This window comes from Schistosoma haematobium, chromosome 5, assembly GCF_000699445.3.
Source record: "Schistosoma haematobium chromosome 5, whole genome shotgun sequence".
NCBI lineage: Eukaryota > Metazoa > Platyhelminthes > Trematoda > Strigeidida > Schistosomatidae > Schistosoma > Schistosoma haematobium.
The window spans coordinates 20,502,798-20,518,073 of NC_067200.1; the positions used below are offsets into that span (position 1 = coordinate 20,502,798).

Consider the following 15,276-nt stretch of genomic DNA (forward strand, 5'->3'; position numbering starts at 1 on the left):
TTCACTTAGTATACGAACGGAACAAAGGCTTGTGACCGTCGACCAATAAGCTAGCTATATGATGCGTCCCAGCCCCGCTAACTAGAGGAAGAAGTCCAGGTTTGGAGCGAGAAAGTATATTCCGTAAGCCAGAAGCACGAGTGAATAATAACAGACACAAATCAAACGTATATATAGCATAAAACTCGCACTGGGAAGCGTTGCAAAAACAGCATACTAAAAGTACACAACGGACCAGTAAAGTTGAAGATTCTCCCGATTGGGAGATACGACATGAAGTTGTAAACAGGCGCTTTTGGCGCGAAAACAAGGAAATTTAAATTTCCAAAACAAAATTACAAAATTAAGGCACTTACCAAGCACGCTCTGACACGTTTTTTGAATCCCTTGAAGTTAATGCTATTAAGGTTTCTCTAACAAAAACAGAGTCGATGGTCATTTGTCTCAGTCTCATTGTTTCTTCTTTTCATGTTTTGTGGTTTTGGAGGAAAGTTCGTAGAATTACGGTCTAAATCACTATAACAACAGATTCAATCCTAAAATTGTACGTTTGTCATGATGTGACTATCTTATCTATGAGATCTTATGCGGCAGTCCTACTATTGTATACCTTGACTCATCGTCTCGTAAGAATGGGCACTATAACATCTAGCGCTTTTGAAGGTTACATTTGAGCTAACGAATAGTATATTTAATGTCGGTGGGGACAAGTTAAACAAATTGACCACATCTGGGAGGCTGGTCCATGTCATCCGATCTATTTCAAGTGAATATTCCCACGTTCAACTTTTTTGACTTTAAATTGAAGTTACATGCTGAAAGTGAATCTCCTCGGTAATTATATGTTCAGCTCCGAATATGGTGTGGTTGTAAACCAATGCCACGAAAAGTTTTCCATCTATATTACTGCACTAAGTGGCTGCATCCCTTTGGCATCGCTCGGGATTAACACCTGCGACTTTTTGATTCTTACATTTGGCCTATTATTATTTACGGCCCTCCATCATTATTTTTTCGGGATTTCGAAAAAAGATTTTACGAGGTTACGATTAGTACGGTTGTGGATAGACATTTGACATCTTGCGAACCCCTGAAAAGTGTTATCAGATGCTAGCTTTACATTTTTTCCAAATGTTTTTCCCTGCATATCTTCTGGTAGAACTCGACGACAATGCATTATATTCCATGCACGGAAGCCAAAATACAAAAGCTCTGCAGTGCCTTATCTAGCAAATATACTACAAGACGAATAGGTTGTTGAGGCTGGGTTGGTCAAATACTTATTTTTTTAGACATAAACCAGTACACATTCATATCTTATGGAAAATCATTTCGTTCAGATCCAGGTAGTTCATTTATTTAATTTGTGTATATATAAGTGCGGTTATCTGTTTTCTTTTTCTACGAAACAAACTTGTTGGAATACTTTGGGATGAGAGTTCTATGTAGTACTACACATTTATTATTGAATAAACGCATGAATAATAGTGATATTGTGTACTTAGACCAACGGTCTTGGCGTCTAAACATATTTTTGGAAATTACCAAGGCAGTTCCAAATTTTCTGCTTGATAGTGTTTTGCAGCGAATTCGAAATGTGAACACTGCGGAAGGTTATATTTTCCAGTACACATAGAGGAGATGAGATTACCATATGTATGGGAATCGAATTGCTAGTTGGTGACAGTAAACAATGACTTAAGCATGATTGCGCGCTCTCTAGTGCGGGAGTCACTGGGATGTTTCATGTGTCATGATGATTTTGTTGACATTTTATTACTAAGAGATCGATACTACGTGGCATTATATATTGCACATCGTCAGCCAATATTTTTGAAGAAAATTGAATTTCGCAATTAAACAAACCGCGAGGATTACAAAATTTTCGGCAGTCACCAAACCTAACATATGTAATGGGTTATGCTACCTCCTAGAGAAAATTAAAGTTCATTTACCTCATCTATGTTCCATGTACTGTTCCGTTTCATTTAGTTTTTAATACTCTTGTTGTTGATGTTCTGAACGGCCTGAACATTCTACATTCATGGCGCGAATGTTATTTCACGTAGGGTAGAATAAATGCTTCCTGGTTTATCTAAGCAAAGTGCTGATGAGTTAACTATTCCGTAGGTTTCGGAGTCCCCTTCAAATTAGTTAGTTGACTGTTTAATAAGAAATTTGTTGGTTTCTCGCTCCTGCCCTTATTCTTGTTGCTTTAGGCAGAGTTATTGTCCTCAGTCACACTTTCCACCTTCCATTCTCTATATGAGCTCACTTTAATTCTTGGAGTTATATTGTGAACATAGTCTTAAAGAACTGCTATCCTCTTTGGAATCTTTAGGCTATGAGATTTAATTCCATCTGGAACGATAGTTTGTTAAGCAAGATTGACAGATTTTCGAAAATTCAGTTGCGGAGTCGCTTAGGTTTCAGAGAGCGAAGGAGCATCTGAACTCAATTTACCTCCTTGGTCGTATTTATGAATATGAGATGACTGTAACTTCCAAAGTACTTAAATGTAACTGAATTGTTTTATTCCTTGTTTGAAATTTGGAAAGACATTTAGAATTTCTCATCGAGCCATCATCGATTACAATGGCCTGAGTACATCACTTTCCCTGGGTTACTCTTAAAGGACAATGAGTAGGCATGGAATTCATGTTTGAAAATTATATTCAAATGGTTCAAATGGTTGTGGACGGAATAGAAGAAGCTTTCGCTTAACAGGCTTCCGTGTTTAGTAGCAGGGGATCACCAAATCCTCCAGGCAGGAACCTAGGTATGTTAACAATAAAAAAGGAAAAGAAATTGGTAAATCATAATGTGATATTACCGATCCTGAACTATTCACAAGAATCGTAATATTTAACAACAGAAAACTAGTACGTTTTTGCAAAGTTTACGAAACAAGAATTGATGTATCTTACACCAAAAACCTTATTTTCCTATACACATGGAACAGTCTTTGAGAGATGATAACTGAATATCTTTTACACTTCAAACTGTGAAACAGTCCATGTGAGTCACGTTTCAGGCTACAGGTAAACCTTGGGCAACACTTTGGAACATATCCAATGACGAGCCGCGAAATCAATTCGGGACTCGAATTCAAGCCTTATGTCAAATTCTGGAATTCGCTGCTAGCTGGGCTCGCACAAACGACTTCATATGAGTTCTTTAATAGAAAGCTTGACATGTTCTTGAAGACTAAAGATAGTATATTATTATGATTCATCAATCTTTTTGATCTCTTCCCTCTTTTATAGATAATATACCTAGGTTCCTGCCTGGAAGTATTGGTGATTTAATGCTTCTAGATGCGGAAGCTCATCAAGCGAAAGCTCCTTCTATTCCGTCCAAAACTATTTGCATGAGACAATCTATTCATCTTTTATGGGCATTTCGGTTCCGCATAAAGACATTGTGTTACAAAAATAAGAGGTTCGTTACAGGGTGACGATAAGATACTGAGCACCGTAAAGTAGCGTGATAACTTCTGTGGTGAAGAAATTTAAAATCTCGAGGTCATCTCTGGCCCATCGTATCCGTGTTTTTGATTGAATCTCCCTTTCAATTCCAAGGGTTTTCTGACTTCATCTAACATCCCATTCTATTTTAGCAAAAATGAGAGGTAATTTAACACAATTTTTTGTTGTTACCAATTAAAGCTGTAATCGATAAATGATTAACGCTGAATATCCACTTATTAGCTATTTGACCACAAACATTGGTACAAGGAGGCATCAAGTATATATGCGCCATACAATTCAAATAGTTTGTGTGAGGGCTGGGACAGTTCCTGGGCGTCCAAACTGAAGCAAGTGGTTCTGTTAGGGGGCCGCACTCTTGTCTAATCTTTTCCCATGCCACCACTTGGCAATTTTCAGCTATTCAAGTCGTTAAACATTTTTGGTTCTAATTTACTGTCATTACGAGTAGCCTTATAATTAAATCCTCCGTATTCTTATACCCTCTTCATATTTTTTACCATTTAGTGTTGTTGCTACCATCATTACGACAACTTTATAGCTGTCTTTTGATAATGGCCATTACCTTCGTCATCCTGTGTATAATAATCTTGACAATCTACATGTTTCTCGTACTCAAATACCTCATATTCCCTCGACTATCACATTTGTTTACAAATCGAATTTGTGTGAATACGGACATTATTTGGGATTACTTTAAACTAACGATAAAAGTGACACTTCTAACTACATGGTAAAGTACTCAACTATACAAATCACTGCAATTAAGGAGGAGTTCACACTCACCAACCTAAACGAATACAGTTTGTCTCACGGTGTTTGTTGCTTTTGCCTTCCAAAGATTATTGGCCTGTTTAGGTTAGGGCCGGCTAAGCTAGAGGAAAAGGTTAACACTGTCTTACATTATGCAATTTTCAAAATTTACACTAATTTTCAGGTTTTATAGACTAACTAGCTAGTGACTGAGTCTAAAAGCATCAATGTTGATATGGTCTTGAACTCATAATTAACTCCGGTCGTACGATTGTCTTGTTTTCTATTAAAAAAATAGGCAAACGTATGCACAAAGGTAGAACCCGAAAGTTTACTGCCCCGGAAGAAATTGATCGTCAACTTGGAGTAAGTTATACAAAATTTTGGAAGTTGGCCATCAAGTTTTGTCTCTAGAGTTCTATTTTTAAAGGAGATTTGACCATAAATCTGGGTGTTATATCGTTTTCGAGACTGGCTCTTCACACATTATATGGCGAGCAAGGTTTATACACCACGTTATTGATTACAATATTTGTTCTGCGTGAACGAATTACATGGTTAGAGCGGAATACAAATATAATTAATCAGTCAGTAACTTGTGCTGTCATGGGTATGAGGGCTGATATCACTTCCCGGCTGCCCACACCGTGGAAGGGTATTTCTTGAGGAACCTGAAAAGGAAATTGGATTAGTGTTGGTCTTGACGACCTGGGAGCGTGACCGCAGAGCCCAAGGGACAACTGCTTGAGGCCGGTCGCGCACGGCCTTTTTGTGGAAGGTTTTTGACGTGTTAGCTCCGTTCTTCAAAGGGCCTTACCACCGGAGACGGAAATCCGTGAGGTAAGGTGAGGTGTGACATTTTTAGGGTCGACCTTTTCTAACCCCACCCCTCCTTGTGGGAAGGCAGCATCGCTGCAGATGCTGGTTGTCTGAAGGAAACACCTTACTGCTGTCACACCCCTCTACAGTCAGCAGTACGACTTCGCCCTCAGACCTTGAGTTGCTGCTTTTAGTCTTACCGTTCACCAATCGACCTGCCTGGCATGGTAGAACCTGCAGGAACATATGTTCCAGCCAATATAGCTCGGTTGGGTCATCACGATAGGCAAGCCCGACCACCGCGTCAAGGTAGCAGCTTCGATCGGGATATAATTAATCGTGTGCTGTCACTTACACTCTGGGTCAGTCTGTAGTATAAACTGTAAATCCAAAAAAAATCCCCAGACTACCGGCACTAATAATAATCATACGCTTATCAGTAACTAACACTGGGCCATTTAGATGTAGGTCAAATGCTAAGTGAAGTGCTGACAGGCTCACGCTATCGGTCAAGCTCTGGTTTCATTTTCCAAGAAAAGGGACACTATATTGATTGGAAATGCAGCGTTGTCTTTTGAAGAGGAGAGACATAAATTAGGTATACACGTGTTTCCGATTCAATTTAACAAATAAAAGCTCCCTACTCATTTTCGGTTTTCGCACTCAAATAGCCCGTTGGGTTTTCGTATAAGAAGCGTGTATATTGGTAAAAGACTCTGTCGATGGCAGAACATAACATTAACTAAATCCGAGAGGCAGTTACTGAGGTTATAGCGGAAGTCCATAATTAGTAGAGTTCAACCGTGTTTGGAGGAGGTCAATTAACCATTAATGGCGGTGGATGATTCTCGCTCAATATCACATTAGATGAATGAAGTTAGATGTAAAACATTAGGTCTTAACTCAGCGATTGGGAGATTCAGCGCTTGCCGCTAAGCATCAAGGCACGAGATTTGTTCCATAAGTTAGTCTCATCATTCACACTATAGAGGAGTCTCATACTAGGAAAAAATAACTATTCGGCACTTCCAATCTACATACAGTTAATCTGTGGTCTGAACTGCAAGAGTCCTTTTTTTCGAACTGATTGTTTCCAACTTTTGCTTACAGATATTATCATAAAATTTGCATTTATGGCACATCATTCAACGCTTATTATCATATTGATCGATTTACTTTTTTAGTTATCTAAAGAAGCTGAATCATCTCTCAATAAAACAATTCATGACAAGAATATTGACGATACTGAAACGGATGATGATGATGAGGAGGAGGAGGAGGATGAAGATGATGACGATGAGCAAGACACAACTGAACGTCATAAGGGTGTTAGTCATTTGATTGAAGTTTGCAATCCTAATCATGTAAAATCTTCCAAAACAGTTGTGTAAGTTATTCTAATCAATTGATGTTTTGATAGTGTAATGGTGATTTCGGTTGATATTTTTTGAGCCTCGTCTCTAAAGAATTAGAAGATATTGGTTCTAATGTAATAGTATATGCTATGCATTTAATACCGAACAGGCCCCCAAATGTGCTGGTACGGCCGAAAGTGGGGAGTGTCAGCTCGCCCTCTTGAAATGCTCTCATATGGCCACGTGCATGCAACCACTGTCAGGGAAGTCCTACTCACTGCCTTCTCGCGGCAATACTGTTTTTTTTACGAAATTGGTAGGACGAAAAGCTAATATCCGGCTCTTTAACCGGGTTGGTGGTCACGGGGAGTCCACTTAGGAGGGTTAGAAAACCCTGATTCCAAACCAGTGGTGCACATGGTCTCCGGTATCCTGAAGGAACAAATAACGTATGAGCCTATTGATGGTCACGGGCTACCACGGGACTGCATTCTCTTACGTTGCTCCACTGTCTTGTGGATTAGACCTTTAGGTCAAATGCTCCGGGTGGGGCTCCCTAAGAAAACCACGTGCTTCTATCTGGACATCCAGGGAGCATCCCAGTCCTCACATAAATCTAGTGTCTTGTGGCGCATGTTTGTTTGTTGCCTCCTTGTACCAATGTTTATGTGTTTAAATAATAATAATACTGAACAAGAAATAGTATTTACTAGGTAAGTGAAAAAGATTACCCGACTTCCATAGACATTTTTTTGGAATGATATTACCCCTGTCATACACATCAACACACAAAAAGTTACTCTGACTTATTGACTTACTTTTATCAGTTATTATTATTATTATTTATTATTTAAACACAAACATTGGTACAAGGAGGCACCAAGTAGATATGCGCCACATAAATCATTCGATTTGTGTGAGGGCTGTGATACTCCCCGGGTGCCCAGACCGAAGCAGGTGGTTTTCTTATGGAGCCACACCCCGAGCCTTTGACATAAAGGTCTGACCCACAAGGTAGTGGAGCATCGTGAGGAGATGCAGTCCCATGGTAGCCGGTGACCAATGATTGGTTCATACGCCATTTGTTCCCGCAGGATACTGGAGCCCATGTGCATCATTGGTTTGGAATCCGGTTAAAGCGCCGGACATTCGCTTTTCGTCCTCTCACTTTCGTAAATAACAGTAATGACACGAGAAGATAGTGAGTAGGACTTCCCTGGCACAGGCTGTATACGCGTGGCCGTGTGAGAGTATTTCGAGAGGGAGGGCGGGCCCACCCCACTCTCGGCCATACCAGGGCATTTGGGTGCCGGGTGTCGTCGGCTTGCCGACGACCATACCACGTTTTATCAGTTACCCCAGTTATATTCCTACTTCAAATTTATTATCGTGTTTCAGGATGATAGGCTATCCAAATCTTTTCAGATACGTATTACGTATGCCGAACCACCTCATACCTTGACACCCGATATTGGCTGGTGTAGAGGTAGGTTGGAAAAAAAGTTAATAGAAACACCCAAAACCAGACACAACATACGTCTATGAAATCATTGACTGTTGGTCTAAGTTATATTAGTAGGTTCAGACCACCTGGTTAGGATATGTCCAAAAATCGAAACCAATGGTATGATACGTTAGATGGCGTGGTTAGTCACAACGCCACAGAAGCATCCACTTTGTCTTCCTTTAGACCTTGAGTTGTAAAATTGTTATACTTTTATCATACCGATTTATGTCCTATAATCACCTGTGTGGCTGGTCTGTTCACTAAAACCGATAACACTACTTCTAGATAATTTCATATCTCTGTAATGATGACTAATTGAACTGATTTACATATGTTCCAGGTTCTATGTTGCTTATGACTGACTGATTAAACGTTACTCCGTCTGGTTCAGTTCGGACAGCCGATTCGTATCATTAGCTCTCAAAACCAATATACCTTAGAGGTGCACTGAGTGAATGTGTTGTTTTAATAGACGGTAATAAAAAAATTCCACTGATTACGTATATGTTGCATTTCATCAATATTATTTGTAAACTGCACGCAAATTAGCTATTAAACTCAGTTTTTTTTCTTAAAGAAAAAGTAGTAATTTCTTCTATATTTCAGTCCTTCACGAAAAGAAGTTGCCGCATCTATTAAAGCTACAACTGATCCAATAAAATTATTATCGGAAACTGAATTAGCAGCTAACATAGCACGTCTTCAATTAGTTAGGAAAGAACGTGAATTAGCAGCTCAAAAACTTGAACAAGAAAAACAAGGTAAACTATAATTTGTACTTTTACATATTATTCAAACAGTATACAATTGTGAGTATAGTTTTTAAAATGTAAGTTATATATATAGAAAGAGTAGAAAAACAGTGACACCTCATAGTTTAGGTATTCCCCTAAATCATTGAATAGTTTTTGTATGATAAGAGAGATTAATTGTTTATCGAATTGTATTAAAGCTCAGAAAAAGTTCTCAGTCGTCAAGTTAATTACTGTTAGTAGTAAGACCATGCATCAGTCAGTCAGCTACGACGTAGGATCAGGCATATATATGCATCGATACAAGTTGTCATACCTCATTAGCACAACAAGATGAACACCGGATTCATGAGAGTAGTTAATTCAATGGTGGTAATATATAAAAGAAAGATTACATATAAGGATATAGCACTGGAAGAAAGAATTAGTTCGTAAAAAGACAGGTATAAAGCGATTTTAATCTCATTGTTTAAAGGGAAGACAGAGAGTGTATATACCTACGCCATTGTGATCGATTCCGAGCCATGTCCACACACAGTCTACAACCATTCGTTACGATAGTCACGCGGACTCCAACCAAGTAGTCTGCATCTACCAACATGGCTACGGCTAGAAGTTAGTGACTTTATGGACTGATGCCACGTTTTGGTTTGGCCGCCCCTAACTTTCTTCCGGACATTCCCAACACCGATTAGCATTGCGCGTCGTGATAGTCGGAGTTCAGGCATATGTAAAACGGCCCAACCATCTCAGTCGATGAAAATTCACAACCTCATCAACTGGTTTACCATCATTCCCTAATACCCTGCGTCCCAGCAGATGCCAGCAATATATCTGAGGCATATCTGTTATTATTATATTATATTATCATATTTGTTTAAACATATAAATATTAGTACAAAGGGGCACCGAATAGATACGCACCACACAAGTCACTTGATTTGTGTGTGGGCTGTGATACTGTCTGGGTGCCCAAACCGAAACAGGTGGTTTTCTTAGGGAGCCACACCCGGAGCCTTCGACCTAAAGGTCCGGTCCACAAGGCAGTAGAGCGACGTCAGATGTAGTCCCATAATAGACGGTGACCAGTGATTGGTTTATACACCATCCGTTCCTTCAGGATCCTGCAGCTCATATACACCATCGGTTTGTAATCAGGGTTTCCCAACTCCCTTAAGTGGACTCTTCGTGTCTACCAACCCGGTTAGAGCCGGACATTCGCTTTTTTCCCTCTCGATTTCGTAAACAGTAATGCTGCGAGAAGGCAGTGAGTAGGACTTCCCTGTCAGTGGCTGTATACATGCGGCCATGTGAGAGTATTTGGAGAGGGGACTCTCCTCACCCTCGGCCGTACCAGGGCATGTGGGGGCTAGATATGTCATGCAAGTCTCCGACCAGTGATTAGGCAGATACCAACCAGATATTTTTCACCTACCAATACAGCTTAGTCCAATAGTCAATGAACCCATTGATTAGTGCCATGTTTTGGTTTGGCTGCCCTTAGTTCTTTTTCCGACGTGCTCCTACACCGGTTGATATTGTACGCCAGGGTAAAACGTCGTTGGGAAGGTATAATGCTTATCCTGACCGCCTCATTCGGTGATAATGAACTGACTTTCAACATAAGATTCCTATTTTGTAGACCACGACCCACTTTTTCCAGTAGTTAGGAAATAACAACTCGTTAGGTCCCTATATGTAAATATTTAATAATACTAAAAGTTTATACATGCAATATATTCTTCCATGTAAAACTCGTTTTATTTCATACCATGCGAGTATTTAAAATAACGTTGCTTATGTTTCCTTAATCTCACAATCTTATCATTTAGCCCGTGAAGCACAGCGTGCAGCAATCGCTGCAGCCAAACGTACATCTCAGACAAAACCACAACAGAAAAGTGGTCGTAGTGGTAAACAACATACTAAAAGTAACAAAGAACATCAAATAGTCAATCAAAGAAACAATACAAACTCATCAGTACTCACCGATGATAACTGATCGATTAATTGGTTGGTCAATGATTATATTATCCCTAAGTCTATGCTTGTCTGATGACTCACATATAAAGATGAGGAATAACAACTATGTTGCAAAGTTGCCATATATATATATATATATAATACTCAAGCAAATCCAACTATCTTTATTCTTTTCGATACATGCCATAAAACTGTTTTAGATTACGTTCTCTGTTATTTGACTTTCTGTATTAATAACATGAAAAGTTAATTCATAAATTGTATTCTTTTTTAGCCAACGTGTTCTCTTTTATACATTTTAATAACTATATAAAACATTTATATATATACAGCTGTATTCTTGTATGGTTGTATTAAGCTTGATAATACCTTCAATCAGCTTTTAGAGCAAATGCTTGTTTGTGTGTATAGTGCAATCACTAAGTAAAGAATTTCAAGATTTAACACAGTATAGCGAATACAAAACGATAAGTGGTTTCTCATGAAATTATGAATGGTTGGGACGTGCCACATGTATTTCAATCCATAGCCTACCTTAGTATGCTATGCTGGCAAGTGTAGAATTAGCTTAGAGACGATCAGAAATATTTAAATGAAGAATGGATCAGTCTATGAATTTACTGACTGCTTTTGTCTCATTTGTGTTGGGCGGTTCAAAGATCCTAACGAGGATGCGTGAGACAAAAAAGATCTTGGACTTGGATCTCCCAGTAGTGAAAGAATGCTCTATTTCATTAGGCAAGAAGTGTATTATCTTTAGAACTGATTTTTATTATCTCTCTTTGTCTATCTTTCCTAACACCACATTCTAGTGATACAAATCTTTGGTTTCAAACTGTGACAGCTTTTTCTCTTAGTTTTACCACACCCCCAATTGACCTACTTGGTTATCGTAAGAACTCAATAATTAAGCGTCTCAAATGGACTAAATCATCGCATTACATTGAAATCTGACCATCATGTGCATTAACAGATTCTGTCAAGTCAGTTAATCTTAGTCATAGTCGTGAATATACTTGTTGTAAGGACGACATTCGGCGGCCTTTGCTCCATTAGGATTAGCAGGCGTAAGTAACTAAGGACGACATTCCCTGGTTTTTCTTTGCATTAAATAAAGCTTGAGTTATTCACATGTAAATGTTAGTTCAATTAGAAATTGCGTGGTTAGAAAATTTAACCAGCAAGCTGAATTATAACAAACATTAATATCCTTAAGACCTACAGGACGTGTTCAATTGTAGTGATTGTTTCTCAAATAAAACCTTAGTGACATATTTGAGGGACGTATATTCGTCTGTATTTATAGTACGTCATAATCTTGTATTTAACGCGTATAATCACATGAATTGTAAGTTTGAAGAATACAAAATAGTGAGTTGTTTGTCCGATCTTCCTGGCGTTCTGATTGATAGTTTGATGATTAAAATTGCAGTATCGCGTGGACTATCCAACCGCTTTAGCACATACATTAACGGCGTTAACTGGGACATAGTATAGAAAAACAACAAACCCTATTCCATATACTACCAATTGAAGATAGTCTCGTTTAAATTGGTGTAAGTTATAATCCTGGTCCCAGTAAACTTTTTAGGACCGTACCCAATACATTTTATTTGAAGAATCCAACTTTCTTGTTGTTAGTACAAAACAGAGCATTGCGGAACACCCTTACTAATATCCACAGCGGAAAGAGACTGGCTGATGAATATTTCCAAGTGTTCTCTTTTAACAACATAAACCCATAGAACACACAGCTCTAATTCAAAGAAAATAAATCTTGAATAAACACATGTGATTTTCACCGGAGAAAACCTAGTTGGATAAATTAGATGCATCGTAGTGTCACTTACTATGTTAAGCCCATATACCTTATTCCAGCTTCTGGACACGCCAGTTTATCCGTTATTATTGAGTCACATTTTGACCTTGTTAATTATTCAACTTACCAACCCCAACTGTCTTTATATGAGCGTATGTGTGTATACACTTATCCTATTCACCACATGTCTGTAACCTATTTTTACCTGGCTATGAATATTGATTAACACGTGATTAAATAGAGTTGGTTCACATGACATCTCCACTACACGTCATTTCACGTCACTCCTCTCTTGATTTCATCTCCTTGATTGCCTGTTCAAATCACTGAGTGTATAAAATAAACATAATCAAAAGCCATTGTTCGCATTAGGCTTATTTAATTCCGTTATATTCACTAACGCGAATTAGGTCGATAATAATATACGAGAAAAGTCAGTCAGCTACAACGTAGGACCAGGCAGATATATGCATCGGTCCAAGGTGCCATACCTCATTAACACAAGGTGAACACCAGGTTCATAAAATTAGTTATTTCAGAGGTGGTAATATATAAAAGAAAGATTGCAATAAGGATATAGTACAAGAGGAAAGAATTAGTTCGTAGAAAGAAAGATATGAAGCGATTTTAATCTCTTAGTTTGAGGGAAGACAGAGAGTGCATACATCTATGTCATTGTGATCGATTCTGGAAAACATCACTCAGAGTCTCTAACCATTGGTTACGATAGTCACGCGGACCCCGACCAAGTAGTCTGCACCTACCAACATGGCTCAGACTAGAAGTTAGTGATTCCAAGCACTGATGCTAGGTTTTGGTTTGGCCTCCTCTAACTCTTCCAACCATCTTCAACGCTAGTCAGCATTGCGCGTCGTCGTAATTAGTGTTCAGTTATACGTAACACGTGGTCCAACCATCTCAGTCGACGAAGATTCACAACCTTATCAACTGGTCTACCATCATTTCCTAATACCCTGCATCCCAGCAGATGCCAGCAATATCCGAGGCATCTGTTTCTAAATAGTAGTAGCTTACGAGTGTCTCCTACTCTTAATGGTCATGCTTCGCTGCCGTAAAGTAGAACAGAACGAACTGCCGCGCAGTATATTCGTCCCTTAATTGATAAACGGATATCTCGCCTTCGCCATAAGTGACGTAAGTTGGCAAAAGCCAAACGAGATTTTCGAATCCATGCTGAGATTTCGTCAGACACAAACCCATTAGGGCTGATCAGACTTCCGAGATAAGTGGAGTTGTCAACGCGTTCAACCACTTCATTTCCTATCCTTAGTTCAGGTGTTAATGCAGGCCAGTCTTGAAGTAACAACTTATATTTAGAGGGAGAGAAGCGCATTCCAAACATTCTGGCATTGTTGCTTAGTGCTACCAGAAGACTCTGCATTTTATCAGCGTCTTCACCAAACAGGACTATATCATCTGCGTATTCTAAGTCGATAAGTGGACCACCTGGAAGGAGATCAATACCCGAGAATTCAGTAGACGAGAATGTTAATTCCATCAGTGGGTCTATGAAGAAGGTAAACAAAAATGGAGAAAGTGGACAGCCTTGACGGACACCACTTGAGGTTGTAAAAGCAGACGACAGTTCGCCATAAGCTCTGACTCGACTAGTAGTGTTCGAGTAAAGAGCCTTCACAAGGTTTATGTACTTCTGAGGTACGCCTTTTAATGACAGACTGCCACAGAATCCCGCGGTCTACCGAGTCAAATGCCGCTCTAAAGTCAAGAAAGACCACCATTGTCGGACGCCGGTAAGTATGCCCATGTTCTAGAACCTGACGAATGGTGAATGTGGTCGATGCAGCCACGACCAGGTCTGAAGCCAGCCTGATTTTCTCATGTTTGCAGTTCACGAGTCTTAGTTAGGCGTTTGATAATTATCGAGGCTAGTATTTTAGATACTATATTTGTTAAACTAATCCCTCTGTGGTTGTCACAGGATGAGTTTGACCCTCTCTTATATATTGGGACGATAAGTGATTATGACCAGTCAGATGGGATAACGTCTAACTCCCAGATCTTAGCTAAAATATTAGTCAACCTAATCGCTAAAATTGGACCACCATCCTTAAAGACTTCTGGAGCCAATCCATCTGGACCAGCTGCCCTTCCTCGTTTCAGATTCGCTATAGCCTTTTGAACTTCTACTAGAGTTGGGGGACCTACTTCAATGTTCCATTCACACTGTTTGGGAATGGAGGGTAGTTGTAGGGTCGCTGAAGGCCAGCTGAACTGTTCTCTGAAATGTTCCGCCCATCGTTCTAAACGTCTGGACTGAGAACAGATGAGTGTCGTCTTTTTCAGAAATAGTCTGACTTACACTTGACTTATTAATTCCAGTTTCTTTTATTAGTCTGTAGAGCTGTCTTGTGTTCCCTATAGCCGCCGCCTTTTCCATCTCTTTTGCTTTCGTTGCTCACCACTGCTCACGGTCGTTCCTTAGTATGATATTTCAAATTATTTGAATTATAGTACGAAATAAGAGTCTCAGAGATAACGCAATTGAATTAAGAAATAAGACACAAGCACAAGCGAATGTACTGTATTTGGAATTTGAAATCGTGCAATCAACAAGTACAAAAGTATCATTAGTTCGTTCAAACACCACACTTAGACTTTGCCTAACCTAGATCTGATTTGTTTTCGCTCTTCATCGTGTTCAGAGTCTGGTGGGATGAGTTTACGAGAATCCATCAGTGCAATAGACCTTGAAGAAATCCATTGGTTTTTTGTAACCCTGTGGTTTAAATCACCGATAGATGTCACTGCTGTTTCCACA

General features: G+C 39.3%; 1 protein-coding gene across 1 annotated transcript; it reads left to right on the forward strand.

Annotated features, from left to right (window-relative positions):
* The first annotated feature begins 1,242 nt into the window (after positions 1 to 1,242).
* Positions 1,243 to 14,448, forward strand: PDAP1 (heat- and acid-stable phosphoprotein). The gene is made up of 6 exons (XM_012941971.3): positions 1,243 to 1,971; positions 3,267 to 3,631; positions 4,540 to 4,607; positions 6,245 to 6,447; positions 8,529 to 8,683; positions 10,507 to 14,448. Exons 2-6 carry the CDS (start codon positions 3,625 to 3,627, stop codon positions 10,674 to 10,676), a joined length of 603 nt encoding a protein of 200 aa, XP_012797425.1. The 5' UTR covers positions 1,243 to 1,971; positions 3,267 to 3,624; the 3' UTR covers positions 10,677 to 14,448.
* Positions 14,449 to 15,276: the final 828 nt, after the last annotated feature.

Coding starts and splice junctions, on each gene's coding strand:
- PDAP1 (XM_012941971.3), top strand. Junction 6,448..8,528: donor AAATCTTCCAAAACAGTTGT/GTAAGTTATTCT, acceptor TCTATATTTCAG/TCCTTCACGAAAAGAAGTTG. Junction 8,684..10,506: donor ACTTGAACAAGAAAAACAAG/GTAAACTATAAT, acceptor CTTATCATTTAG/CCCGTGAAGCACAGCGTGCA.